We start from the raw sequence: 27,659 nt of genomic DNA, 5'->3' as shown, positions 1-27,659 counted from the left end.
ATTCCATTTGTGAGTACCGGTATTGTTTCATTACACGTGGGGTATTAATCCTTCCTATCATGTTCTTGTCCTTTTTCGTTTGTAAGCCGTGAGCTTAAATGTGCATAAAATGTTATTCAACTGAAATAGGCAAAATTCGTAATTAAACTTCTTACGGAGTAGGTACAATGCAAACATACTGGAACAGCAAATGCAGAACATTAATGAATGAGAAAAAACACATGTGTAGGATAAATGTGGATAAATGTGGATAAAATGCTTTTCAACTGAAATAGGCAAAATTCGTAATTAAGCCCAGGGCTTAAAAACGTGCAGTATTAAACATATTATAAACAAAATATTAATTCAGTTAACAGCACTGGAATTAAAAAAGAAAATACCGGAATGTACGACTTATTGCAAATGCAATTTATGGATTATTAATATGTGAGAAAGCCTTGTCAAGTCTAGAATCTGCTTCACCACGATGAGAGTGCTTTCCCTTCACTGATATCGACCAATCAGTGCCACGCACGTCCCAGCGCATGTCAGACTTTTCCTGCCGGTAACGGAACTATCCACGACCACAGGTGGAGAAGACAGCAAAACAGTTACATTTAGCTTACAAGTCATTTGCACCGTCCCATCACAAACATGCAGTTTGACATCAGGCGGTGAGTATCCTTTCTTATTATCTGCATTGCAAGTATTGTTGTCACGTGGCATGCAGCCAATCCTCACAGCTGGAAAATAATATGATGTTGGCCAGCTGTCAAAACATTGCACGTGGACATACCGTTATACCATAGCACAATGCAGCATTGACCGATGTTCATTTACAGTTATGTCAGAGTTTGCGGGACAGTGCTTTTACTGTTTGAGTGCAGTGTTGTTGCAGTGTGTGCGATCTTTTGAATATAGGCCCACACTGAATTAGTACTGTACTGTGTACAAACAACATTGCAACTGGGTTGGGAATAGAACGAGATATCACCTTGAATGTTAGCCTAGTCGAAGTATAATACCCAAAACGGAATATCTTTGATACCGCTTTGCCGTATAAAATGATGTAAATCATGATGAAGAATGGAACACCCTATGGATGACAGCTACATTATGACTTCGTTGAGAGGCATTTAGAAGTTGGAGTGCAAAGAAGGGATAAGATATAGGGATGAACAACTTCTTTATTAAAATGTTAAGGTGTAGGTTCTAACACTGTTATCAAGCTAGTGATATACAGAGTATGGTTGACAAGTACATCACTTGCTTCATAACGGTGTTAGAACCTACACTGAAACGTTGCTCCTAATTGTAATGAAGAAGTTGTTCATCCCTATGTCTTATCCTTACTTAACTACTTTATTGTTTCGAGGGTGGTTGCCCCATCATCAGGTGAATAATTCCTAAATTGTATTGCCAATCAAAAACTTCATTACTGACATTAGGCCTGGCATCGACATGAATATTACTCATTCCCACCATGCGTAAACCGTCTCCATCACACTTGGTTACACACGTATTGAAAATCATGTGCAAGCAAAAGATTCTATTTAGACATGTTAGAATTAAATGTTTCCTCAAAGTATTGACGGCTCAAAGTGTTGAATACATATATCTATGAAGACAGGGTAAAAGAATAATAAAAGATATCTGCACTTACAGATAGCCTCAGATATCATGGATATGTTCCATTAAACATATTGCACATTATTGTATGTTTATGCAAATAATTCATATTTGCACTGAAAATAGTGAAAAAAGCAAGACAAATGTGTGGGAGTATGTGTTTATTTGTCACTTGTTTCTTACATTGACACTACACCATAACCTCAGCAACCCAACCCAAGGTAACTGAGATAGATATCCCAATGTGGCTTAACATGGGTTATATATCATATATGTATATGACTACAGCAAATATGGTAAATGGTTTTCTGAAACACAAGTCTGGTAGAAACCAATAGTAACTATTGCGGCTATTTTCACTGTTGCGATGGTTGTCACCGTTGCGATAGTGTTAAACCATGTATAAGTTTAATGCTTGATAATTATATTAATCAATGTAATAGATATGAAAAAAATATTGACTGTCAATTCAAAGTCGGCCATTTTCCTCGCTGTCGCAAACTCAAACCAAAGTGAAGTACTCTAATCTGTTCACGTAGTTGTAATCCTTACTAACCAACACACAGGCAGCAGAGCTCCAGATAACTTTTCGAGCAATTGAGTTTTTACACTATGGTTTCTATTTTAATTGGGTTATTACATTTTTCATTGGGTAACCAATATTTTTTCACTCATCTATTTATCAGTCTATTAGGTTTTTCCCAAAATTAGTGAACATTTTAAGATTTGAAAAAATGAAGAAATGTTTTTGATGTATATAACTGTTCTAGATATATAGGTTTGACTTGGAAAGCTCGTAATTGTGTTTTGGAAATTAGTTCCTTTGTATGCATGTGAAAAAAAGCTTCATTGGGTATTTATGTGTACTGTTTTTATAATTTGAGTTTTTCATTTAATGCGTGCGTTTCTGTACGCAAGTTAATTGAAAGAAATTGAGTTTTGAATATTTTTTTGGTATTTTATGCAAATACGCTGCTTATCTGTAGCTCTGAGGCAGGTTTGAAATTCGCATAATTTCAGTATTTTAGACCCAAGACTTCTCTTGCAAAATATTTCAGTGAATTGCAATGCTGACATTATAAATATATGATATGATAAGAAATTGCATATGCAAGCATATTGGCCTAAAGCTCAAGTCACCATGGTTGCTAAACAGGCAAAGGAAATGACTGTGTCTGTCTCTTTGATTGATGTTAAAGTAACAGAGTAACCTGTCTTCTATATTCTCCAGCAGTATCTTACATCAACCTCCACCGTAGGCCCTGGGGCTTAAGAATGATACAGATGTGTGATAACAGGACATTCACGGAGAGGTGATACCACAAGCTAGTCGTGCTTGATTGGTTTTATGGCAAGTTATGTACGGTTATTTGAACTGTTGATGGTTATTGTCCCAGCAGGTTGTACTGGTGACATTTACTGGAAGCTATTCACTGACGTGGGTAATGCTTTCATTAGGAGTACATTTCTCACCACTGTTTCATGAATTTCATCGGTTATGTTGATGACGTGGATCTCAGCACCTACCGCTTTCACAAGTATATTGTGTAGACACAGTTACCAAGCTGTTGATAACACAGGCTTATTGTTTTATGCTATGAAACTAAGGATGGAAACCATTTTAAGTGGTTTGTGGAGGAATTTTGCTTTTCTTTTCATTATACTTACTAAACCATGTAAACTGTTTAGTTGTTGTTACCCTGACTGGCACTCGACATTAAGGGTCTAAAACAAGGATTGGTTGGCGCGGAGTCAGTGTACTGTGTCTGAGTGGGGTATTCATGTTAAACTGCGGCATGGTATCTCAATGGGCTACGCCATAAAATTGGCATTTGTCAGGACTAGTACAAGCAGCCACACACATGCACATGCATTCACGTCGCTATACAAGTGCAATATTCCTGAAATCGACGTTAAACCCCATTTTACCTCCCCTTGTGGTGTTGAAAAGGTCTGTAATAGAATAGTTACCATGTTTGTAAAGACCTATAAAAGTAAAGATAATGTTTCTCATGAATTATTTTCAAAATGACATACCGGTAGTCACCTTTTGTATTTTTCAGTCAGTGAACAGACTCTTCTGACAGCGAAGACATTCTTGACCTTTGTAATCGAAATAAGATTTTTTTTTTAAAGCAAACATTATTTATCACCTTTAAAAAGCCACTGGTCACAGGACATGACCCATCGCTTAACACTGACAATAAAAAAGATTGACGTTTCATCATGTGTTCATGTGCTCTTGAGTATTCATACAAGAGACAAACCAGTCTTGGACTGACAAGCAGACACTTTTTTGTAAACTGACCAATTTCTTTAGCCATAATGGGCGATCTTTTTGTTCCAAAGGGCAATAACTCTCCTTTTGAAATGATATAAGCGACGGTCCAAACTGTCGCTTCCGGTCTGGTTCCCGGATCTATGCGCGCTGCGCCAACTACTGACATGTAGAGACGGAGCCAAGCTAAAGAGTTATCCTGTTGCACCTTCGTTCAAAAACGGTCGTTTACAACTGAATATTTTTAACTAGCACATATTTTGTAGTGATTATTAGTTTATATTATCAACATTTGTTGAGTCTTCAACTACAAGACGAATTGTCACTATGGAAGATAGCGGGAAAAACGTCATGAAAAACGGTATATTGCCACGGTATTTTCTACGTCAGAAAACAGCCAGGCATTCTGTCAGTCTGGGCTAACATATTGCATCGATGAAATAATGCAAACTCATTTTATTTATCAGCCTTTGTGTTATTTCCCACAACAATTCAAGCATTCAAATCTCAACAAATACTACCATGGACTTCAATTTAATAAAATCAGTGATATGCCTACATTTGCAACACACAGACATCTTTGACAGGGTTTACCAATGATCTATATATAGTAAGTATACATCCGTGCCTTTACAAATATTTTAAGAAGAAATAACATTCAAAATAATAAAACAACTGATTTTAAATGTTACTTTTTATATCAAAAATAAAAGTTGCATCTGAATATTTAAATTTATATTATTTTTTAGAAATAGGCCAAATGAAAATCTACCATGCATCTATTAAGCACTCAGTTACTCAGTTGCAATATACATACTAGTCATCATACTTTGAAAAAAGAGATTTACCCATATTATTCTGCCCCTTATAACATGTGTCTCACCATTAAGTGCTCTGAGTCATCACAGGTGTTAAATCATTGATCAATAATTTCTTACAGAATTCTGATACTCATGCTCTTCAAATAGTAGTAAATTACAGAGATTTGTCCCAACAAACAACAAATCATACTGACTACCCCACAAAATGTGTATGATGCATAAAAAAATGGAAATCATAGTTTTATCTTCTTGTTTTAGTAACATTATATTTATTTTAATGTTGACAAATTATTTCCCATACATACCAACACACTATCCTGATGTATCTAGGTATCCTGATTTTCATTCAACAATATTTCAAGACACCTGTAATATAAAGTATATTTTGTAGATATTATTATCATATAGCAAATATGAATTTAGAAAGTTTATCATCAAATCTTCTGATGGTTAAATAAATGCAAATTGAACCCCACAATCATTCCATGTAGATAAATGGATTTATTTATGTTATTTGTTTTTGCATACAACAGATAATACTTACATATGTTACAGTCAGTGTCTATAAACAGGTCCAATATGTATATTGACTGAAAATTTTAGTTAATGTGCATATTGACTGATTCACTCAGGCAAGGTATATTTTTTCTTAAATTTTCATTAATTTATTATTGCCTGAAAAATAGGACCGGATTTTAGACAGACTGGCTGAAATGAATTAGACTGCATAATTTAATCTCCTCTATTTAATTTGGATCTATTTTGATCTATCAAGATCAAAGTAACTTATGCAAGAAATTAAAAATGTTTTCACAATGAATTGAATCCTTGAGTTCTTTTTTTATGTTACTTATCTTTATTAGCATAATATTCAGTTCAGAAACAGATGACTGCTGAAAAGTCATGCATGTGTAATCAAAGACTAGTACACATGCACAAGTATGCCGAGATATTAAATAAAATAATAAGAGTCATTGTGCAATGCAGATATCTGTTGGTGTGTATAGAAAAAAAATAACATTGATAATTTGTTTATGTTGGAATTTGAAACATCAGTTTAGAACAAGGAAACATAAGAAGCAAGGCCTAATGAAGTTAAGAATCAGCTTTATCTGTGTTACAATCATATGGTTATTGTCAATGCAAACTGGATGTAGACACTGCAGTTTTAATACAATCAACATTATAGAGATTGACAATTAGTATGAATATATGTTAGTATTGGTATGTTTTATTTTTTTAAAATTGTAGTTGGTACAAATACTCTTGAATATGTATTTAACTAATATATAGGGTCCTCCGTGTCTGAAAATTATTTTTTTCTACTTTGTAAAATTCAAAAAAGGCCAAAATAATATATATCTTTCATTGATCATACTGGAATATAATCATGGTAGTATTTGGCAACAAACAGCTACCATTCATAACCATATAATCCTTTTATACAACATGCACTAATTAACCCTTAATATCAAAACAGATTTCAGTGATTTCCATTACTTTTGTTTTGAACATTGTATCATGATATCTAGTTGATGACAGTGCCTGTTACTCTTACAATTTCTTGAGAACATTTCTCATTGCTCTCTGTTATATATCTGACAAATACTTACATTTCACATCATTGACATGTCTTGCTGTCAATATTCACAACATTGAGGCTACGGGCAACTTTACGTTGCATAAGACCACATTTCGCGTACCGTATCGTCTCACCGTTGTACATACTGAAATGCATGCATATGATGTAGCCTGCTCGGCGATGCTACAACATAGATATAGGAACGTATACAAAATCTACTTATTTTTCATATTCATACATCAAGGACAACACTTTCAGTACCAATTGCAAAACGTCAACAAAGCGACCTGGGATGAACGATCAGCTGATCTCACCGCATCGCTTCGAAAGCCTGTCTAGTGGATAACTATACAATATGATCAGTCGTGGTCATCCCTGATGTATCATTAAATCGAAGAACATTTATTTCCGGACATGGATAAGTCATTGTTTAGGCGAAAAGATTTGCTGTCCAACACAAGCGTGACTGTTGCCGACAGAGGTGAAGGTTATACTAGTTAACTGTCTATAGGCGTCATAGTAACATGTAGTGCTCGTTTTGCGCATACCACATGCGACCTCAGTTTAAGGTTGGACCGTCCGGGTCAGCGCACCTAGCGGGTTAGTGAAGGGAAGATAAATTGAAAAAGATCGCCCATTATTAAGAAATGTACAACAGTTTCTTGACTTTCTACCCACCTGCAATGCCTATCACCTGTTTGACTTAAAATGTGAGGAAAATTAGATGGAGACAGGGAACCCCTTTGGGTAAAAGTGTTTTATTGTTTGGAACGATATTTCTGGGGTACATCTGGCCCCTTCTTAAGGTGACTACTTCTAAAATATATTGCCAATCAAAGACATCATAAGGCTACAGGTCATGACTGGCAGTGACATGAAAATTAAAACATTTTAAATATTATTGTTTTCAACATGTGTAATTTGTCTCCATTATATTTGATTATGTTGGACACTCATGTGTAGGCAAAGGTTTCTCTGCAGACATGTTAAAGAAAAATGCTTTCTCAAATGTATCCTTCAAAAGACAAACCAGTCCTTTTTCGTAAACTGCTATATTTCTTCAGCCTTTTTCATTACAAAATGTACTTGTACAGTTTCTTGACTTTCTACCCAACTGCAATGCCTAACACAGATCAATCTTCAATGGCAGTATGCGTTGTCAGCGATCACAAAACACCACCTGCTGTGTGCTGCCTATGCAGGTGCAATTGATTTATTCTTAACACGTTTCAGTGTCAGTGGCTGCAACAGGTTCCATTGCCACCAAATGGTGTGGATTTGAAGCTACTATCTGTGTTCAGATCTTCTGAATCCTTCCCGATGACAGCTGTTCAGATTGTTTTTCGAATCTCATTTATAAGATCGCTATTTAAACTCAGTATTTGTTATGGCGAAGTATGGAAATAAATATTGCTACAACCAAAGATATTGAGTCGCCTTGAATCAATTGAACAAATTATGGTTTATGAATTTCTATACATACCATCAGAAAATAGGATTTTGAAATTAATTTTAAAACCAAATTGTTAAAAGGAATCTATATGTACTCTTGTTCTGTGACAATATGTCACAGGGCACCAAATCTTAATGAATTGCTAGGGCTGGGATGATACACCCACTGTCCGTTCGATACATATCACGATACCTTGCTCACGATCCGATACATATCACAATACTTGCATGCGCTGTTATCTGTGGTGCGTAAACTATGTTTTCATAGATGGCCAAATACCCGGCACACAGTTGGCAGTGTCAAGTATGACACAATGGATGAAAATATTTACGTTAACACTACTCATTTTCACAAGTGATTAGTGTTTGGTGTCGAAATATTTAAAGAATACATTTAATGCAAGAATTGATAGATCGATAAGTAAAAAATCGTGATGCATCGATGTATCGTCCCCAACTACATGTATTTGTATCGAAGTACAGCATCTAGACCACGACTGAAGATGAGCTTCAGATCATGGAGTATAGTTGCCCGTATGTGCATTCAGACATCTAATTTTTGACCGCTTCCGTGGTCTAGTGGTAGAGCGTCCGCCCGGAGAGCGGAAGGTCCGGGGTTCGATCTACAGCCGCGGCATACCAAAAGACGTTAAAAGATGGTACTTGTTTTTAAGGGGCTAAAACAAGGACTGGTCGGCTCGGAGTCAGTATACTGTGTCTGAGTGGGGTATTCATGTTAAACTGCAGCATGGCATCTCAGTGGGCTAGCACTATAAATCAGCATCAGTCCGGACTAGTACAAGTAGCCACACAAACACACACACGTACATGCACGTTGCTATATAAGTGCAATAATCTTGGACGCGACGTTAAACCCAATTTCACCTCACCTCACATTTAATTTTCTTATTATATCAAACGATCATGTCAGAATGTGAACACCATATGGTGATTCCAGGTCAAAATAGCTCCCTAGCAACTGATGCTTGTCGTAGAGGCGACTAAATGGTTTTGGCGGTCAAGTTTGGTGATTGGTTGATTTTGTGTCAATATATCCTGCAGGTGTGGGACCGCCTCCGTGGTCTACTGGTAGAGCGTCCGCCTGGAGAGCGGAAGGTCTGGGGTTCGATCCCCGACCGCGTCATACCAATAGACGTTAAAAGATGGTACTTGTTGTTACCCTGTCTGGCGCTCGGCATCAAGGGGCTAAAACAAGGACTGGTCAGCTCGGAGTCAGTATACTGTGTCTGAGTGGGGTATTCATGTTAAGCTGCTGCATGGTATCTCAGTGAACTAGCACTATAAATCGGCATCAGTCCGGACTAGTACAAGCAGCCACACAAACACACACGCGTACATGCACGTCGCTATATAAGTGCAATAATCTTGGACGTGACGTTAAACCCCATTTCACCTCACCTCCTGCAGGTGTGGATCGATGTTCACAATATCAATCACAGGATTATGTGATCCAGATTCGATTATTTACAGGCCGCTGTCATATACTAGTAGCCGTAATATTGCAGAGCAAAGCAGACAGTGGTGTTTAACAGCAACAGACAAATCAAATTCAAATAACCAGTCAACTTTTCCATGAGAGTGTCTATCAGAATGTTCATCTCTGTCAACTTAATACCCAGTTCAAGGACATCAAGGTCAGAGAATATGTCTGACAGATATATTTTCCTGCAAGAAAAAATTCATATGTAACCACATATTAGTTGCCACTGCATTTTTGTCACTGAAGACTTGCTGCCGACAGCTGGCACGAGATGGATTTTCATTCTAGGCAGTGACTAGTTAATAACAATATCAATAATATGGTAATGAAGTTCTACAAACAAGGATAAGGTAACTATGCATTAAACAGCAGACCTCGTGGAATAGAGGATATTGAGTGCAGCAATGTTTATTGCAATAGGTTGTCTTTGTTTTGCGAGAGAAATGTAATATAAACTTATTACTGCTGACGTGTGCAGAAAGGAAATTCCATTGTGGCATATTTGGGCCACATGTTGTTTTAGGTGTTCCAACCTTTTTGTGTTTGATTGTTTGTTGTTTAACATGTTTAATGCCACACACAGCCATATGATGCATGGTTTTACCTTGACCTACAAAACTAAGAGTACCCCCTATTACAAAGTTCAAGGGTCCTTACAGGAAATACAAGGGTCCTGTAAAGTAATGATTGTTTGTTTGTTGTTTAACGCCTACTCAGCAGTATTCCAGCTATATGACAGCGGTTTAAAAATAATCGAGTCTGGGCCACACAATCCTGCGTTTGACATCATGAGATTTGATCTCGGCAACTAGGATACGATGACATGCATCAATCAAGTCAGCGAGCGTGACCACCTGATGCACATTGCTGCATCATGTAAACACTTTAATGGCAGCCTGTAAATAATCGAGTCTGGACCAGACAATCCAGTGATTGACATCATGAGGTTTGATCTCGGCAACTAGGATACAATGACATGCATCAATCAAGTCAGCGAGCCTGACCACCCGATGCACATTGCTCCATCATGTAAAACACTATAATGGCAGCCTGTAAATAATCGAGCCTGGACCAGACAATCCAGTGATTGAGATAATGAGCATCAATCCATGTGATTGGGATAAGATGACATGCATCAACAAGTCACAGAGCCTGACCACTGATCCATTTGGTTGTTCAATTTAGTGTGACTCAATGAGTAATTTTTGCTAAAGTTCTGGATGAAAGGAATATTACCAGTGATCCATAAAGTCCTAAATGTCCTGTGCAAGTAGTGACTGCTCTAAGGGAGTATCTGTGTGATTTCTCTGATGAGGGAGGGGGTTGGAGATTTTTCAAGTTAATATTTGTGTTCAGAAATATGCCCCAAATGAATAGCATGTTGATAGTGGTGATGAAAATGAATAGTTTGTTATGTGGAAAATACCTAAACATCAAAAGTTTTGTGGAAATTGTGGAAATAGTGGAAATAGATTGCTTGATGGCAATTCCCCCCCCAACCCCCCCCCCCCCCCCCCCCCCCCCCAAAACAAAACAAAAAAAACAAAAAACAACAACAACAAAAACCAAAACCAAAACAACAACCAACAACAAAAAACAAAAACAAAAACAAAACAAAACAACAAACAAACAGTTCATGTGAAATCGTGCTGTCTGCTTTGAATGTGAATGGTGGAATTTGTATAAACTGCAGTGTATAGTTTGTGGTACTCTGTAACTCAAGTATTTGCCTGTGGTCTAAGATAGAGAACTTGTGCCATTACTTTATCAGGATGAGAACTTACTATTGCGTCACTCTCTTGTGACAGTATGTTTATATCCTGAAAAAGAACTTGCACTCGTCCTCTATGACTCCGATTCCATCTTATATGCTGTTATCATGTTTACGAATGTTAAAAGGACGAAATTAGAAAATGACAAATTGGTTGTTATGCTTATGTGTGTTGATGCTGATCAAATGTGAATGCTTCAAGCAATAAGAGCTTATTTCTCTGCAGACTGGACCTGTATCGGAAGATCCCGAAGGACTTGACTCAGCCAACCTCAACAGGTGCCCTCATCTCTGTGTGTTCCGTTCTCTTCATCACATTCCTCTTCTGCTCTGAGCTGCTGCTCTTCGTCACCCATGAAGTGTAAGTGAAAGATCGTAACAGCTCAGTCAACACAGATCGTACATCACTCCTCGTACAACACAGCTCGGTCAACACTTCTCGTACAACACAGCTCATACATCACAGCTTGTACATCACAGCTCCCACAACACACCTCGTACAACACAGCTCGGTCAACACTTCTCGTACAACACTGCTCAGTCAACACAGCTCATACATCACAGCTTGTACATCACAGCTCCCACAACACACCTCGTACAACACAGCTCGGTCATCACAGCTCGGTCAACACTTCTCGTACATCACAGCTCGGTCAACACAGCTCAGTCAACACAGTTCGTACATCACTCCTCATACGACACAGTTCCTACATCACTCCTTATACGACACAGTTCGTACATCACTGCTTGGTCAACACAGCTCATACATCACTGCTCATACATCACTGCTTGTACATCACAGCTCCCACAACACACCTCGTACAACACAGGTCGTACATCACAGGTCGTACATCACTCCTCATACGACACAGTTCGTACATCACTGCTCGTACGACACAGTTCGTACATCACTGCTCGTACATCACTGCTCGTACAACACAGCTCATACATCACAGCTCCCACAACACACCTCGTACAACACAGCTACCACAACACAGCTTATACATCACAGATCGTACATCACAGCTCCCACAACACACCTCGTACAACACAGATCGTACATCACAGCTCCCACAACACAGCTCGTACATCACAGCTTGTACATCACAGCTCCCACAACACACCTCCTACATCACAGCTCTGACAACACACCTCGTACAACACAGGTCGTACATCACAGCTCGGTCAACACAGCTCATACATCACAGCTTGGTCAACACAGCTCGTACAACACAGCTCGTACAACACAGCTCGTACAACACAGCTCGTACAACACAGCTCATACATCACAGCTCATACATCACAGCTTGGTCAACACAGCTCATACATCACAGCTTGGTCAACACAGCTCATACATCACAGCTTGGTCAACACAGGTCGTACATCACAGCTTGGTCAACACAGCTCGTACATCACAGCTTGGTCAACACACCTCGTACATCACAGCTCGTACATCACTGCTCATACATCACTGCTCGTACAACACAGGTCGTACATCACAGCTTGGTCAACACAGCTCATACATCACAGCTTGGTCAACACAGCTCGTACATCACAGCTTGGTCAACACACCTCGTACATCACAGCTCGTACAACACAGCTTGTACAACACAGCTCGTACAACAGAGGTCGTACAACACACCTCGTACAACGGAGGTCGTACAACACAGTTCGTACATCACTCCTCATACGACACAGTTCGTACATCTCTGCTCGTACATCACTGCTTGTACAACACAGCTCCCACAACACAGCTACCACAACACAGCTCATACATCACAGATCGTACATCACAGCTCCCACAACACACCTCATACAACAAACAGATCGTACATCACAGCTCCCTCAACACACCTCGTACAACACAGCTCATACATCACAGCTCATACATCACAGCTCCCACAACACAGGTCGTACATCACAGCTCGGTCAACACACCTCGTACATCACAGCTTGGTTAACACAGCTCATACATCACAGCTTGGTCAACACAGATCGCACATCACAGCTTGGTCAACACACCTCGTACATCACTGCTCGTACATCACAGCTCATACATCACAGCTCCCACAACACACCTTGTACAACACAGCTTGGTCAACACAGCTTGAACATCACAGCTCGTACATCACAGCTCGTACATCACAGCTCGTACAACACACCTCGTACAACACAGGTCGTACATCACAGCTCGGTCAACACATCTCGTACATCACAGCTTGGTCAACACAGCTCGCACATTACAGCTTGGTCAACACACCTCATACATCACTGCTCGTACATCACAGCTCCCACAACACACCTTGTACATCACAGCTTGGTAAACACACCTCATACAACATAGCTTGTACATCACAGCTCCCACAACACACCTCGTACATCACAGCTCCCACAACACACCTCGTACATCACAGCTCGTACAACACAGCTCGTACATCACAGCTCCTTCAACACAGCTCGTACATCACAGCTTGGTCAACACAGATCGCACATCACAGCTTGGTCAGCACAGCTCATACAACACAGCTCGTACATCACAGCTCCTTCAACACAGCTCGTACATCACAGCTCGTACATCACAGCTCCCACAACACACCTTGTACAACACAGCTCTTACATCACAGCTCGAACATCACAGCTCGTACATCACTCCTCGTACAACACAGCTCCCACAACACAGCTCTTACAACACAGCTCTTACAACACAGCTCTTACATCACAGCTCGTACATTACAGCTTGGTCAACACAGCTAATACATCACAGCTCATACATCACAGCTCATACATCACAGCTCCCACAACACACCTCGTACATCACAGCTCACACAACACACCTCGTACATCACAGCTCGTACAACACAGCTCGTACATCACAGCTCGTACAACACAGCTCGTACAACACAGCTCGTACAACACTGCTCGTACAACACAGCTCGTACAACACAGCTCGTACAACACAGCTCGTACAACACAGCTCGTACAACACTGCTCGTACAACACAGCTCGTACAACACAGCTCGTACATCACAGCTCGTACAACACAGCTCGTACAACACTGCTCGTACAACACACCTCGTACAACACAGCTCATACATCACAGCTTGTACAACACAGCTCGTACAACACAGCTCATACATCACAGCTTGTACAACACAGCTCGTACATTACAGCTTGGTCAACACAGCTAATACATCACAGCTCATACATCACAGCTCATACATCACAGCTCCCACAACACAGCTCGTACAACACAGCTCGTACATCACACCTCGTACAACACTGCTCGTACAACACTGCTCGTACAACACACCTCGTACAACAGAGGTCGTACAACACACCTCGTACAACAGAGGTCGTACAACACAGCTCATACATCACAGCTTGTACAACACTGCTCGTACAACACACCTCATACATCACAGCTTGTACAACACAGCTCGTACAACACAGCTCATACATCACAGCTTGTACAACACTGCTCGTACAACACACCTCGTACAACAGAGGTCGTACAACAGAGGTCGTACAACACACCTCGTACAACAGAGGTCGTACAACACAGCTCATACATCACAGCTTGTACAACACAGCTTGTACAACACTGCTCGTACAACACACCTCGTACAACAGAGGTCGTACAACAGAGGTCGTACAACACACCTCGTACAACAGAGGTCGTACAACACAGCTCATACATCACAGCTTGTACAACACTGCTCGTACAGCACACCTCGTACAACACAGCTTGTACAACACAGCTCGTACAACAGAGGTCGTACAACACACCTCGTACAACGGAGGTCGTACAACACAGCTCGTACAACACAGCTCGTACAACACAGCTCGTACAACACAGCTCGTACAACACAGCTCGTACAACACACCTCGTACAACACAGGTCGTACAACACAGCTCGTACAACACACCTCGTACAACACAGCTCGTACAACACAGCTCGTACATCACAGCTTGTACAACACAGCTCGTACAACACAGCTCGTACATCACAGCTCGTACAACACTGCTCGTACAACACACCTCGTACAACAGAGGTCGTACAACAGAGGTCGTACAACACACCTCGTACAACAGAGGTCGTACAACACAGCTCATACATCACAGCTTGTACAACACTGCTCGTACAACACACCTCGTACAACAGAGGTCGTACAGCACACCTCGTACAACACAGCTTGTACAACACAGCTCGTACAACAGAGGTCGTACAACACACCTCGTACAACGGAGGTCGTACAACACAGCTCGTACAACACAGCTTGTACAACACAGCTCGTACAACACAGCTCGTACAACACAGCTCGTACAACACAGCTCGTACAACACAGCTCGTACAACACACCTCGTACAACACATGTCGTACAACACAGCTCGTACAACACACCTCGTACAACACAGCTCGTACAACACAGCTCGTACATCACAGCTTGTACAACACAGCTCGTACATCACAGCTTGTACAACACAGCTCGTACAACACAGCTCGTACATCACAGCTCGTACAACACTGCTCGTACAACACACCTCGTACAACAGAGGTCGTACAACACACCTCGTACAACAGAGGTCGTACAACACAGCTCATACATCACAGCTTGTACAACACAGCTCGTACAACACACCTCGTACAACAGAGGTCGTACAACACACCTCGTACAACAGAGGTCGTACAACACACCTCGTACAACAGAGGTCGTACAACACAGCTCATACATCACAGCTTGTACAACACTGCTCGTACAGCACACCTCGTACAACAGAGGTCGTACAACACACCTCGTACAACAGAGGTCGTACAACACACCTCGTACAACAGAGGTCGTACAACACAGCTCATACATCACAGCTTGTACAACACTGCTCGTACAGCACACCTCGTACAACAGAGGTCGTACAACACACCTCGTACAACAGAGGTCGTACAACACAGCTCGTACAACACAGCTTGTACAACACAGCTCGTACAACAGAGGTCGTACAACACACCTCGTACAACGGAGGTCGTACAACACAGCTCGTACAACACAGCTCGTACAACACTGCTCGTACAAAACACCTCGTACAACACAGCTCGTACAACACAGCTCGTACATCACAGCTCGTACAACACAGCTCGTACAACACAGCTCGTACATCACAGCTCGTACAACACAGCTCGTACAACACAGCTCGTACATCACAGCTCGTACAACACTGCTCGTACAGCACACCTCGTACAACAGAGGTCGTACAACAGAGGTCGTACAACACACCTCGTACAACAGAGGTCGTACAACACAGCTCATACATCACAGCTTGTACAACACAGCTCGTACAACACACCTCGTACAACAGAGGTCGTACAACACACCTCGTACAACAGAGGTCGTACAACACAGCTCCCACAACACGCCTCGTACAACAGTGGTCGTACAACACAGCTCGTACAACATGCCTTATAAAACTTGTTTATTCAAGATCCAGACTCTCTACTCTCTACTCTCTCTGTTACATCCTCACAACCTAACCATATATCCTAGCAGCATGTACCAAACATTCAATCACTTACCTTTACTTACCAGCAGAATTTCCCCAACTCACTACAGTGTTTACCTTCGTTATCACTCCTGGTATCTCGTGTTATCTCCCTTTGACTGTAAGCGCTTATCGCTAAGCTAAATACTGAGAAGTGAATGTGAGAATGAGTGAAATGACCCATTCACATGTGTCATCAGTCTGTGTCAAGAGCTTTGAGTCTACTAGCAATAAGTATCTTTTTCTGTACATTTTGATGTTATTTTAAACTATTATAAGTTGAGCTTACTGGACCGGACAGAATTTTACTAGACTCGGGCTTCAGACTAGTGGCAAAAGTTACGGACTCTGATCATCAGTCATTAGATCACCGTACATCAAACTTTTTGTTTACCATGAGAATACGGTAACCTCCACTGACAAGATGGCTGCCATCAAAGTTTACCAAGTTGTAAACAAGGCAAAAGGAAGAAATATTAATGGTGAAATTGATATATCTGTGGGACAATATTAAGAGGCTTTGTATTATAATTCAATAATATTGTCCCCAATTAAGGTATCCTAATTTTCAGTGTCTACTGCCGTGTGTTTCAGTATCAGTGAGCTGAGTGTGGAGGATCCCGTCCAGCACTCGGAGAAGATCCCTGTCTTCATCAACATCTCCCTCTTCAAGATGGACTGCCAGTGTGAGTACGTTGTCATGAATGGCGCTGCATGTACACCCTTTGTCACTCAATCTCATTAAAATCAGATCTTAGTTCTCGCTACCGCTAAACAAAGATCTGAGGACATCCCATTAGGGGTCATGTCAGAATGACCTTTCATCCGACCAATCAGAGCGTCGCTTACCAGATCATGAAAGTGACAGTCAGAATGGATTTCTAATCATGCAGCCTCGAAAACTTTAAAACGGGGTACTCCGAACGATAGTTACGGGCTTAACGACTGAATCTATACAATCTAGACCATATAGCCTTTCTAGAACGTTCTTTTGTTCAGGTTTCAAATCTTTAAGCGAGAATTTGTCAAAATATGTTTCGAAGCGTAGTCGCCAATTTGAAATTAGTGCCATAAAGCACGAGAAAGCTGCCTCCTGATTGGCTCATATCAACTTCTTGTCAGTAATTCCATTGGTCGGTCAGAGTTTGCGCAAGTCGGTCTGACATGACCCGTAATGGGATGTCCTCAGATCTTTGTTTAGCGGCAGCGAGAAGATCTGATTTTAATGAGATTGTTCGTCACTCGGGTGGTGGGGAGGGTGGTTAAAGCAGTGTTCAACATGAAGGGTTGTTCATCCTCTCTGTCTCCAGTAGACCTACACTAACCCAAGGACCCAGTCACAAGGTTTTCGCGATTTCAAATTACCTGCCCTTCATTTTTATTAACATTTACCCACCAATCAAACGTTGAGTTAAATAAAAAGAAAATGGGTAAGGGAGATGTCTCATATTGCTTAGAAAGGTTAACTATAGTAATATGAAAGAGTGAGTATGGTTTTACGCCACTTTTAGCAATATTCCAGCAATATCACAGCGGGGGACACCAGACATAGGAAAGAACTGGGTGATCCTTAACTTTTTGAAGTAGTATATCTTGCTTCTTTGTTTGTGCATGATGCTAGTCCCATGGTGTACCTTGGTTGTAATCTACATGGTATGTTTATAATTATTAACTTTCTCAAGAAGTGCATTAAGAAAAAAATGTTTTTATGTGCGAATACATTGGACGAAATACATTTAAAAATTTGATACATGATTCCGCCCCTTCAAATTTGGTTCATGCTTTTGTGTGCGGGAGTGAAAACAGTGTCTTACTTGTTTTACCAATTCCCACACGGATGTTTTTGTAGACATTGGGTTGGACATTCAAGACGACATGGGACGTCATGAGGTCGGCTTCAAGGACAACACGCAGAAGTTTCCTATAGGTGTCGGTGGTGAGGGCTGCAGATTTGAGTCCTTCTTCCTCATCAACAAGGTAATGCACAAGATTCAGCTCAGTGTTCACTCATGAAGACCCAGGTTAGAATAGGTATTCAGCTACTCATGCTTGTCTCCTGTGAAGACCTGGGTTTGAATAGGTCTTCAGCAACCCATGCTTATCCCACTGTAAAGATCCGGGTTGAAATTGGTCTTCAGCAACCAATGCTTGTCCCCCATGAAGACCCCCATGCTTGTAAGAGGCAACTAAACTCAAAAGCTGTATGTTACTTGATAAAATGCCCTTGCAATGTTAAAACAATGGGGAGATTGGGAAATGTATTCTAGTTCGCTGGAGTCTGTACTAGCCCTGAGCTAGTGGGCTACTGCTGAGTTATAATCCTGTCAAGCAGTGTGGATTGCTGCTCATGCTGTCGACCAATGGTTTGCCTGGCCACTATTAATCTCGTTTGCCTGTCCCAGGTGGCTTTGATGTTGCTGGAATATTGCTGACTGGCATAAAACAACATTCACTCAGGGCAACAGGAAGCCACTAAGTATTGCACAACCTTCAGGTCCCAGATCGTAATGTGTCCCCAAATTGGACAGTTGTTTTGATGTTTCTCACTTCAACATATGTGTTAAGAAATGCAACTATTGCTGTGACTGATAACTCCATTGCTGTTCAGATTCCCGGCAACTTCCATGTCTCCACCCACTCAGCAGTGGAACAGCCGCCAAACCCCGACATGACCCACATGGTGCACAAGCTCCGCTTCGGGATGGAGATGGAGGAGGGCAAGGTTGGTGATGACACTGTAGTGAGGATGCCTCCCTGGTCTAGTGGAGAGAGTGTCTGCACCGAGACGGTCGGTGGTCCAATCCCGGACGCGTCAGTACTTGTTGTTACCCTGTTTGGCACTTGGCGTTAATGGCATGAATCTAGGACTCGTCGGCTCGGAGTCAGTATCATATAATCGCTATATATTTAATGCCGCAGTATTGTGATGTCAGTGTGTGTGTTCTTACCATGCTTACAGTGTGTGAAACAGCTTGATTTTTAATACATCAGCAGAATTGTTGTAGATGGTTATATGTGGTATTTCTCAACTGTAATCAAGTATGAACACACAATGCCATTTAGAAAGTGGTCAAATGTAACAAATGTCATATTTGGGATAACACTTTCTTAGTAAAGTACAGATTCTCATACTTTTTTGGGTTGAGTTCCAAGGAAGCCTCGGTGGCTGAGTGGGTTAGATCGCTGACTTTGTGTGCTGGCGATTAGGTGCCTCACTCTGGCAAGTGTGGGTTCGAAGCCCGGACGGGACTCAACCTCAAAAAGTACGAGAATCTGTACTTTACTTAGAAAGTGTTATCCCAAATATGACATTTGTTGTAATCAAGTACCCAGTTAATGTCTTGGTGTAAGTCTAAGAAATATAGTATAAGCTTCTGTTAGGGCTAGGGGGGGGCACCGGTCGCCCAGTCGTCTAAGGCGCTGCGATTCGCCGTGCAGAGTTGCGTCCCTTGGGCACGCCAGAAACCTATGATTGTGGGTTCGAATCCCGGTTCGCCCCAATTATGTTTCTAGGTTTGTCAGCACCATACCCGTGCTCGTGGGTTTCACCGAAGTGGTAAACGTCTGACACCTGCATCACTTCGGGCTTTCCTCCCACATTAAGCTACCACACCACAATATAACTGGAATACTGTTAAAAGCGGCGTTAAACCAAACTCACTCACTCACTCACTGTTAGTGCTAGGATGAGTCCACATTTACCACCCAGGTAGCCAACTCCCTATTACCCGACCCTTCACAGGTACCTGCTGTAAGTCTCAAATTGGGTACAAATGTCCATTACGTGGAATTGTTTTACTGGAGCCCTGGCAAAAGCTATTTAGATACACATATGAAATGATCTGATCATGCATACACTGAAGTTGTCTGAAGGTTTATCTTTACTCCGACATATTTAAATCAGAGGGAATGCATGTATTGTCAGAAAGCAATGCAGACATTAGCGACTTGTTGTGTGACCATTGAGTTTTATTATTGTTATTAAACATTATATATCATGTGACCTACACTGGGTCGGGTAGACCTGTCGGTACCCAGGTCCAACTCAGGACCCACCCGACCTGAGTACCCAAGTAACCCGCCCCAGCCCAAGCCTCTATTGTCGAGTTGCTGTCACACACTACTGACAATATTGGGATGGAAGTAAAAGTTTATGGGACTTCCTGAATTTCTTGCAGTAGGTAATAGGGCTGGGGCAAGTCCAAATTTAGCCACTGTTGGTGTCAAGAGATAGGTATAAAATGTCTGATTGGGAATAGTTTGACAGTAGCCCTGGCAGAATGGTTTTAGATACACATATACAACGATGTGGTCATGCATACACTGACGTTGAATGAAGTTTCAGCTTTGTTCAAACATATTTAAGTCAGAAGGAACATGCAAACATTAGAGACTTAAAATTGTCGTGTAACCATATTGTTAAAATTATAGTGAATTTTTGTCAATGCAACAATATATCATGTGACTAACCAGGGGTCGGGGTAGTCCCTTGGGTACCCAGGCCCTACTCAGTACCCACCCGACCCGGGTACCCAAGTTTCCCATCCCAGCCCTAGTAGGTAGCACAATGTAGTCCTGAAAAAGGAATGTAGTACCTCTTGAAAATTGGCCGAATCGCTTGGAAGATTGAACCGTTGTTGGCAGATCCATGGCAGCAATTATCTACTGATGCGTGGACACAAGGTCAATAGCACTGGCCTTGTAGAATATAACTAACTTGGAGGATTTCTGTGGTCAGTGACGGACATTATTTATTCCAAATGTATCTACACTGGCTTGGCGTGAGACCCAGGTGTTGTGATAGCTCTGCTGCCAGAGTGATGACATGCTATCAACCAAGTCGTCAAGCCTGACCATCCAATCCGTTAAGTTGCCTCCAAGTTGACCAGAGTTCCTAGGTACCAGTTGTAGCCAGGAAACCGCACGGGGTCATCAACAGAGAGTGTGAACAGAAGGATCACCTTGACGTGTGTACCATTGTGATACCTCCCCTGCCAAACGGATGGTTCACGTTACAACATACAGCACTATTTGTAGTCTAATAAATAATGCGAGATGCCTTTGATCTTGCCACCAATCATGATAGAATGTTGTATCAAGGCTGTAAAACAATGTGAGAGTATGTGTTCCAAAACACCTGAACACATTTGATCAAACATCGCAACATTGTTTACGCAGATTACGTTATTACCTCCCTTACTTAAGTGTCTCTAGAAGCTGTATATTTTGTATGACTTGATCTGGCAATTAATGCATGTAACCATGGTAACATGACCCTCCTTTGATAAAAGATCTAAAATCTACTGCTAAACATGCTAAATGCTAAACTATCCAGTTTCCATGACATTCTTCATCTCAATTTCAGACAGTAAAGGGCTCCTTCAACTCCTTGGAGAATGTGGACAAGTCAAAGTCTAATCGTAAGTACCTGGTTCCTTTTCTTTGGGTAAAATATACTATCCTTTACTTCAGTTGAAATCTTGGCTGCAGCAAGCATGAGAGAGAAAAGTAGAGAGAAAGAGGGCTCAGATGGACGTCACAATCTCATTAAAATCAAATCTTAGTTCTTGCTAAGTAAAGATCTAAGGACATCACATTAAGGGTCACGTCAGAACGACCTTTCATCCGACCTATCAAAGTGTCGCTTACCAGATCATGAAAGTGACAGTCAGGATGTGTTTTCTGATTATGCAACCTCGGAAACATTAAAACAGGGTATTCCGAACGACAGTTACGGCTCGTACGACTGATTCCATCAAAGTATCTCTTGCTTCCGTGGGATAAACATTTGAACGAAGGAGGCGTTGCACAGTACATAGGAAGCACTGCCATACAATAGCAACCATATATTAGACATTCCGGAATGTTCGTTTGTTCAGTTTTCAAATTTTTAACTGTGTCAACATATTTTTCAAGCGTAGTCTGAAATGGACGTCGCCAGGTTGAAACGTGTGCCGTAAAGCTCGAGAAAGCTGCTTTCTCACTGGCTGATATCGACTTCTTGTTATTCGTTACAGTGGTCGGTCAAAGTTCGCGAAAGGTCGTTGTTCTTGGGGTGTCCTCAGATCTTTGTTTAGCGACAGTGAGAACTTAGATCTGATTTTAATGAGATTGGACGTTACCAGACAGATTTGGCGGGGATTGGGGTGTGGGTTGACCGATGGATCAGTAAAAGAAGAAATTAATTTTCCTGTCCTTATACACATGATAAAAAGACTGAAAAATGTAATTCTAACAATATTCAAATTCAGTTTTATGAGAACTGCATACAAGGAGTGTCCATTACTGTGGTAATGGCTTCAGAACACCTGTAACGAAATCCTGTAAAGCTTGATGGTGGCAATCTAATTCATCCAGATTAATAAGATAACAGATTAACCATGGTAACAGACGAATTATTGTTACTGAATAGTGGTACTCTGTAAACGTGTATGGGTTCCCAGTAGTAATCGTCTGGAAGGTAGTGTCGCCAGATTAACAGGGTCCAGACTAGTGGGGTTTTGTTGTATCTAATACCAACATTGTTTCTGTTTCCAGCCTTATCAACCCACGACTACATCCTGCGAGTGGTGCCCACTGTCTATGAAGATATACAAGGGGCTGCCAGATACCCTTACCAATATACACATTCCTATAGGGTAGGTGCAGCCGGATATGCTTCTAAGCAGACAATCAAATACTTAGCCAAGCAATGAGTGCTGTATGGTTCCAATGTTCAGCAAGTGAATATTTATCCCCCGCCCCAAGGGATTGGCGGGGGATATAGAAATGGGTTCCGTCGGTCCGTAAGTGCGTGTGTGCGTGCGTGTGTGCATGCGTCCTGCAATTGTTTCCGGATCATAACTTGGACATGTTGGAAACCGTTAAATATTTCTCTACGAAACTTTGCCTGTCTATCAGACTCATGATGAACTGGTGCCTTTTGCTATTTAGGAATTTTAGAAATTTATTTTTTATGTTTCCATGGCAGCAAGTTGGACTTAGAAAAAAATAAGGATAGGGTTTGATTCCAGATGAAATTTGTCACATCTATCAGGCACATGCTGAATTGTTGCCTTTTGCTATTTAGGAATTGTAGCCTCCCCTGAGCTGATACTAACTGGTGTTGTTATACCCACAGGATATAGTACAGTATCATCACGGTGGCGCCGCGGTGCCGGCCATCTGGTTCCGATATGACCTCAGCCCCATCACCGTCCGATACAAGGAGAAGAGCAAGCCTTTCTACACCTTCCTGACAACAGTGAGTTGGAGGTCTCTTAGTTCTGTAGGGGGGCATGGGTGGCCCAGTCGTCTAAGGCGCCACGATTCGCTGTGCAGAGTTGCGTACCTTGGGCACGCCAGAAACCTCTGATTGTGGGTTCGAATCCCGGTTCGCCCCGATTATGTTTCTAGGTTTGTCAGCACCATACCCGTGCTCGTGGGTTTCACCGAAGTGGTAAACGTCTGAGACCTGCATCACTTCGGGCTTTCCTCCCACATTAAGCTGACACGCCGCGATATAATTGGAATACTGTTAAAAGCGGCGTTTAACCCAACTCACTCACTCACTCACTCACTCACTTAGTTCTGTATAGGGGGAGGAGGCCCGGTCAAGTCCTCAAAAAACACTTTACTAACTGCTAACTCAACATTTTATTGGTTAATTATTTAGAAGTTAAAGATGACCCAGATTATGCAGAGGCAAAGTCTCATTTTATACGTGCCACTTGTTATAAGGTGTAGACCATGGCTGTAGAATGGCACGAGAATGTTTAGGACTCTGTTTAATCATAGTAATCTTCATAGCTCCCGAAAAGCTGAGTATTTGCATAAAATATGCATAATAAATCATCATCATAGTTTTGAGTTGCTTGCATACAAATATGCATGAAATATTTCAATACCTCTATAGTATGACAACATTTGTTGTAATTACACATTGTATCCTGTCAACTTGCGGCATGTATTTCTTTGCCGATCTTTATATTAGATTGAAGGGGGGCACGAGTGGCCCAGTCGACTAAGGCGCTGCGATTCGCTGTGCAGAGTTGCGTCCCTTGGGCATGCCAGAAACCTATGATTGTGGGTTCGAATCCTGGTTCGCCCCGATTATGTTTCCAGGTTTCTCAGCACCATACCCGTGCTCATGGGTTTCACCGAAGTGGTAAACATCTGAGACCTGCATCACTTCGGGCTTTCCTCCCATATTAAGCTGACTCGCCGCAATATAACTGGAATACTGTTAAAAGCGGCGTTAAACCCAACTCACTCACTCACTCTTAGATTGAATGCAGAAATCACAAACATAAACTCTACTTCAGTGAATAATGAATAAAAAAAGGCCCTGTCTCGATTGGCGTTAATTAGACATGTATTTCTGGAGTGCATTTATTGACGCAATTATTTGGAACTTCTATGTCATACTTAGTTTGTTTGTATTAGATACCCTTGTGACTTTATACATCCTGTTACACACTTGGTGCAGCACATGAACAGTGAACACACACAAATTAGTCACCTGAATCAACATTTTAAGCTGAATTATTCAGAAAAATGTTTTCTTATTGGTGTAAAAATACTCAATAGACTGGACTCAAGGCTGTGAAAATATATTGAATAAATAGAGAAAGCTATCGATAAGACATTTGAATTATAACTTTTGAGTAAACTAATGGCCTCAAACAATACCTGGATGCCTCGGTCTAACTGATTGCACTCAGCAATATTCCAGCTACATCGTAAAGCACAACAAAAATAAAAATTGATTCCTTGATATATTTTTTTCTGTTTCAGGTATGTGCCATTGTAGGAGGAACATTCACAGTTGCTGGAATCATAGACTCATTTGTCTTTACTGCTTATGAAATATTCCGAAAGGCCGAGCTTGGCAAACTGAGCTGATTGGCTGGTTGTGACAATCATCATCATCATCATTATCATAATCGTCAACACCATGTCGCTACATTCCATAGACTGTACAGTTGGTGGCGGAAGAGGATTTGTAGACACTATAGTCAGGGTCAAGGCTATCCAGGAACTCGCCTTTCTTGGGCTCCTCAAAATAGCTTATATTTTTCGGGTTGTTTATTGAGGAAAATGGATGTAATTATTTTCTGAGTATGGCAGCCATGCCATTGACATTTGTTTTGTTACCTGCCCTGGATATGGATGAAAACTCGGAAATATGATCGGTTACACACAAGATACTAGAAGTAGCGTGAATCTGTATTAGAGTTTTTCCACCTTAGTCATTGTAATCGACAACATGCTTTATAATATTATTTTGGGATTTCGATAATAATAATTTTCTTTCACGATATTTGTAACAAATAATCAGCAGCTTTTTTAATATTATGGTTTTTACTACTTTTACCAATGTTTACATTTGTCTGAATATTATTACTGGCAGAAACGAGAATCAAATTAGTTTTCTTTGGCAAAAAAACCTCAGTGTAATTATAATGTTACGATGGGTTGGATCATGTGTAAAAAAATGGTAAAAAAAATTGGTTTAGATTATATGTTTTTAAACTATTTTCCTAAAAGCTAACTTTGTTTGTTATTGGTCTAAATATTGTTTTTTGTTCATTTCTTTTCTGAATATTATGGTTTATGATCCTATGTGAAGAAATAATGACTTAATTAGAACTTCAAGTTTACAACCATCTATTTCCAAAGAATAGAGTATAGTATGGATGTTATAAATTTGGGAAGATTGATCTGTAGATCAAGGAAAATAATTTGCTGAGCCGTGAGTAATATTGTTGTAACTGCATGGAATTCACAATAAGTAGTTATGGAGGTAATATATTTATTCATTCAACTTGAAATCAGCTACGTGTTCATCTATTTAATAATGCATATTTTGTTAGCATGGCAACAGAAATTAGAACAACTGGATAACGATGTAGCATGTATTGCCTGTAGTAGTGGTGGTGGATGGGGTTGCCAGTGTTGTATATATGTAGTTTGGTTGTACTGTTGAATGTAAGACTGGCCGCCTGGTGGTTAAAGCTTTTCCTCGTCACACCGGAGACCTGGGTTCGATTCCCCTTATGGGTACGATGAGTGAAACCCATTTCTGGTGTCCCCCGCCTTGATATTGCTGGAATATTGCTAAAAGCAGAGTAAAAACATACTCACCCACTCATTGCTGGCAATATATTCACATGCTAGCATTATATTCACATGTGAAGTGTCGGGCGGTAATGATTCACTTCATCAGGCTTCAATACAATACATGAGATCGTGACTCTTACAAAGCCATATTCCACCAAGAGAATGGCTGAAGACACAAACAAAACCTAATTAGCCAACATGTCTTCGGACAATAATATTCAGTTCAACCCTGTTCATCTGGACTATAGTTTTCAGTGAAATTTTCCGGATTAACAATGATGTGGAATGTAAGGGTTGTGAATGTATGGTTAATCTCAACAAGAATCAACAAGGTCCAGATTGACAGTGTCCAAACTAACCCAGTTTTGTTTATAACATCTGAGTTATTTTTCATGCCATATATAATGCTTGTAGAGGATACATTTTGTCAAATGTAGCTCTACACCGATACGCATTGAATTGTTAAAGACGAGGTGTTCAGTGAGACTGATGTATATACTGTCTACTGAACTCACATATGTTGTTCATTATTATGTATTGTTGGATTAATGTGTATATTGGGCTAAAAAAATAATACTCTTGGTTCTCAGGCACTGCCCCCATAATCATAAAGTTTGCCGCACCTTTTGTGTTTTTTTCCATTTAAAAAAAAAAATCAAAGGGTTGTCAAAAACTTTTTTACGCATCAAGGAATAAATTTATGTAGGGAGGCCCTTTCCCAGGCTGATTGTACACAACCGTTTATTTGGTTACACAACTGTTTTGTTGGTTACATACTAGTTTGAACAATATCAACAGCAACAACAACAAAACCACCCCCCCCCCCCCCCCCCCCCCCCCCCGCTCTATATTTTCAAAATCCATTGCCTGAGAACCAATTATATTTTGTTTAAGCCTTGTTAAACTCAGTTGACAAAATATTCAGCCTTTACTGTTCCCAGTCCACTGACACGTTGCTTCATACATAGTTATGTTTATCACAAGAACAACTACTGGTCACTGAGTATACAAAT

The 27,659-nt window shown here is 40.9% G+C and overlaps 1 protein-coding gene across 1 annotated transcript; it reads left to right on the top strand.

Annotated features, from left to right (window-relative positions):
- The first annotated feature begins 493 nt into the window (after nt 1-493).
- Nucleotides 494-27,463, top strand: LOC124138509 (endoplasmic reticulum-Golgi intermediate compartment protein 1-like). The gene is made up of 9 exons (XM_046505214.2): nt 494-653; nt 11,240-11,374; nt 17,140-17,231; nt 18,395-18,522; nt 19,154-19,267; nt 21,911-21,965; nt 23,083-23,183; nt 23,666-23,788; nt 25,321-27,463. The coding sequence occupies exons 1-9, from the start codon at nt 634-636 to the stop codon at nt 25,426-25,428; spliced, it is 876 nt and encodes a 291-aa protein (XP_046361170.1). The 5' UTR covers nt 494-633; the 3' UTR covers nt 25,429-27,463.
- Nucleotides 27,464-27,659: the final 196 nt, after the last annotated feature.

This window comes from Haliotis rufescens, unplaced genomic scaffold (genome assembly GCF_023055435.1).
Source record: "Haliotis rufescens isolate VD_foot unplaced genomic scaffold, xgHalRufe1.0.p SCAF_12, whole genome shotgun sequence".
NCBI lineage: Eukaryota > Metazoa > Mollusca > Gastropoda > Lepetellida > Haliotidae > Haliotis > Haliotis rufescens.
Note: the sequence above shows the minus strand (reverse complement) of the source record. Positions and strands in the feature narration are given on the sequence as shown.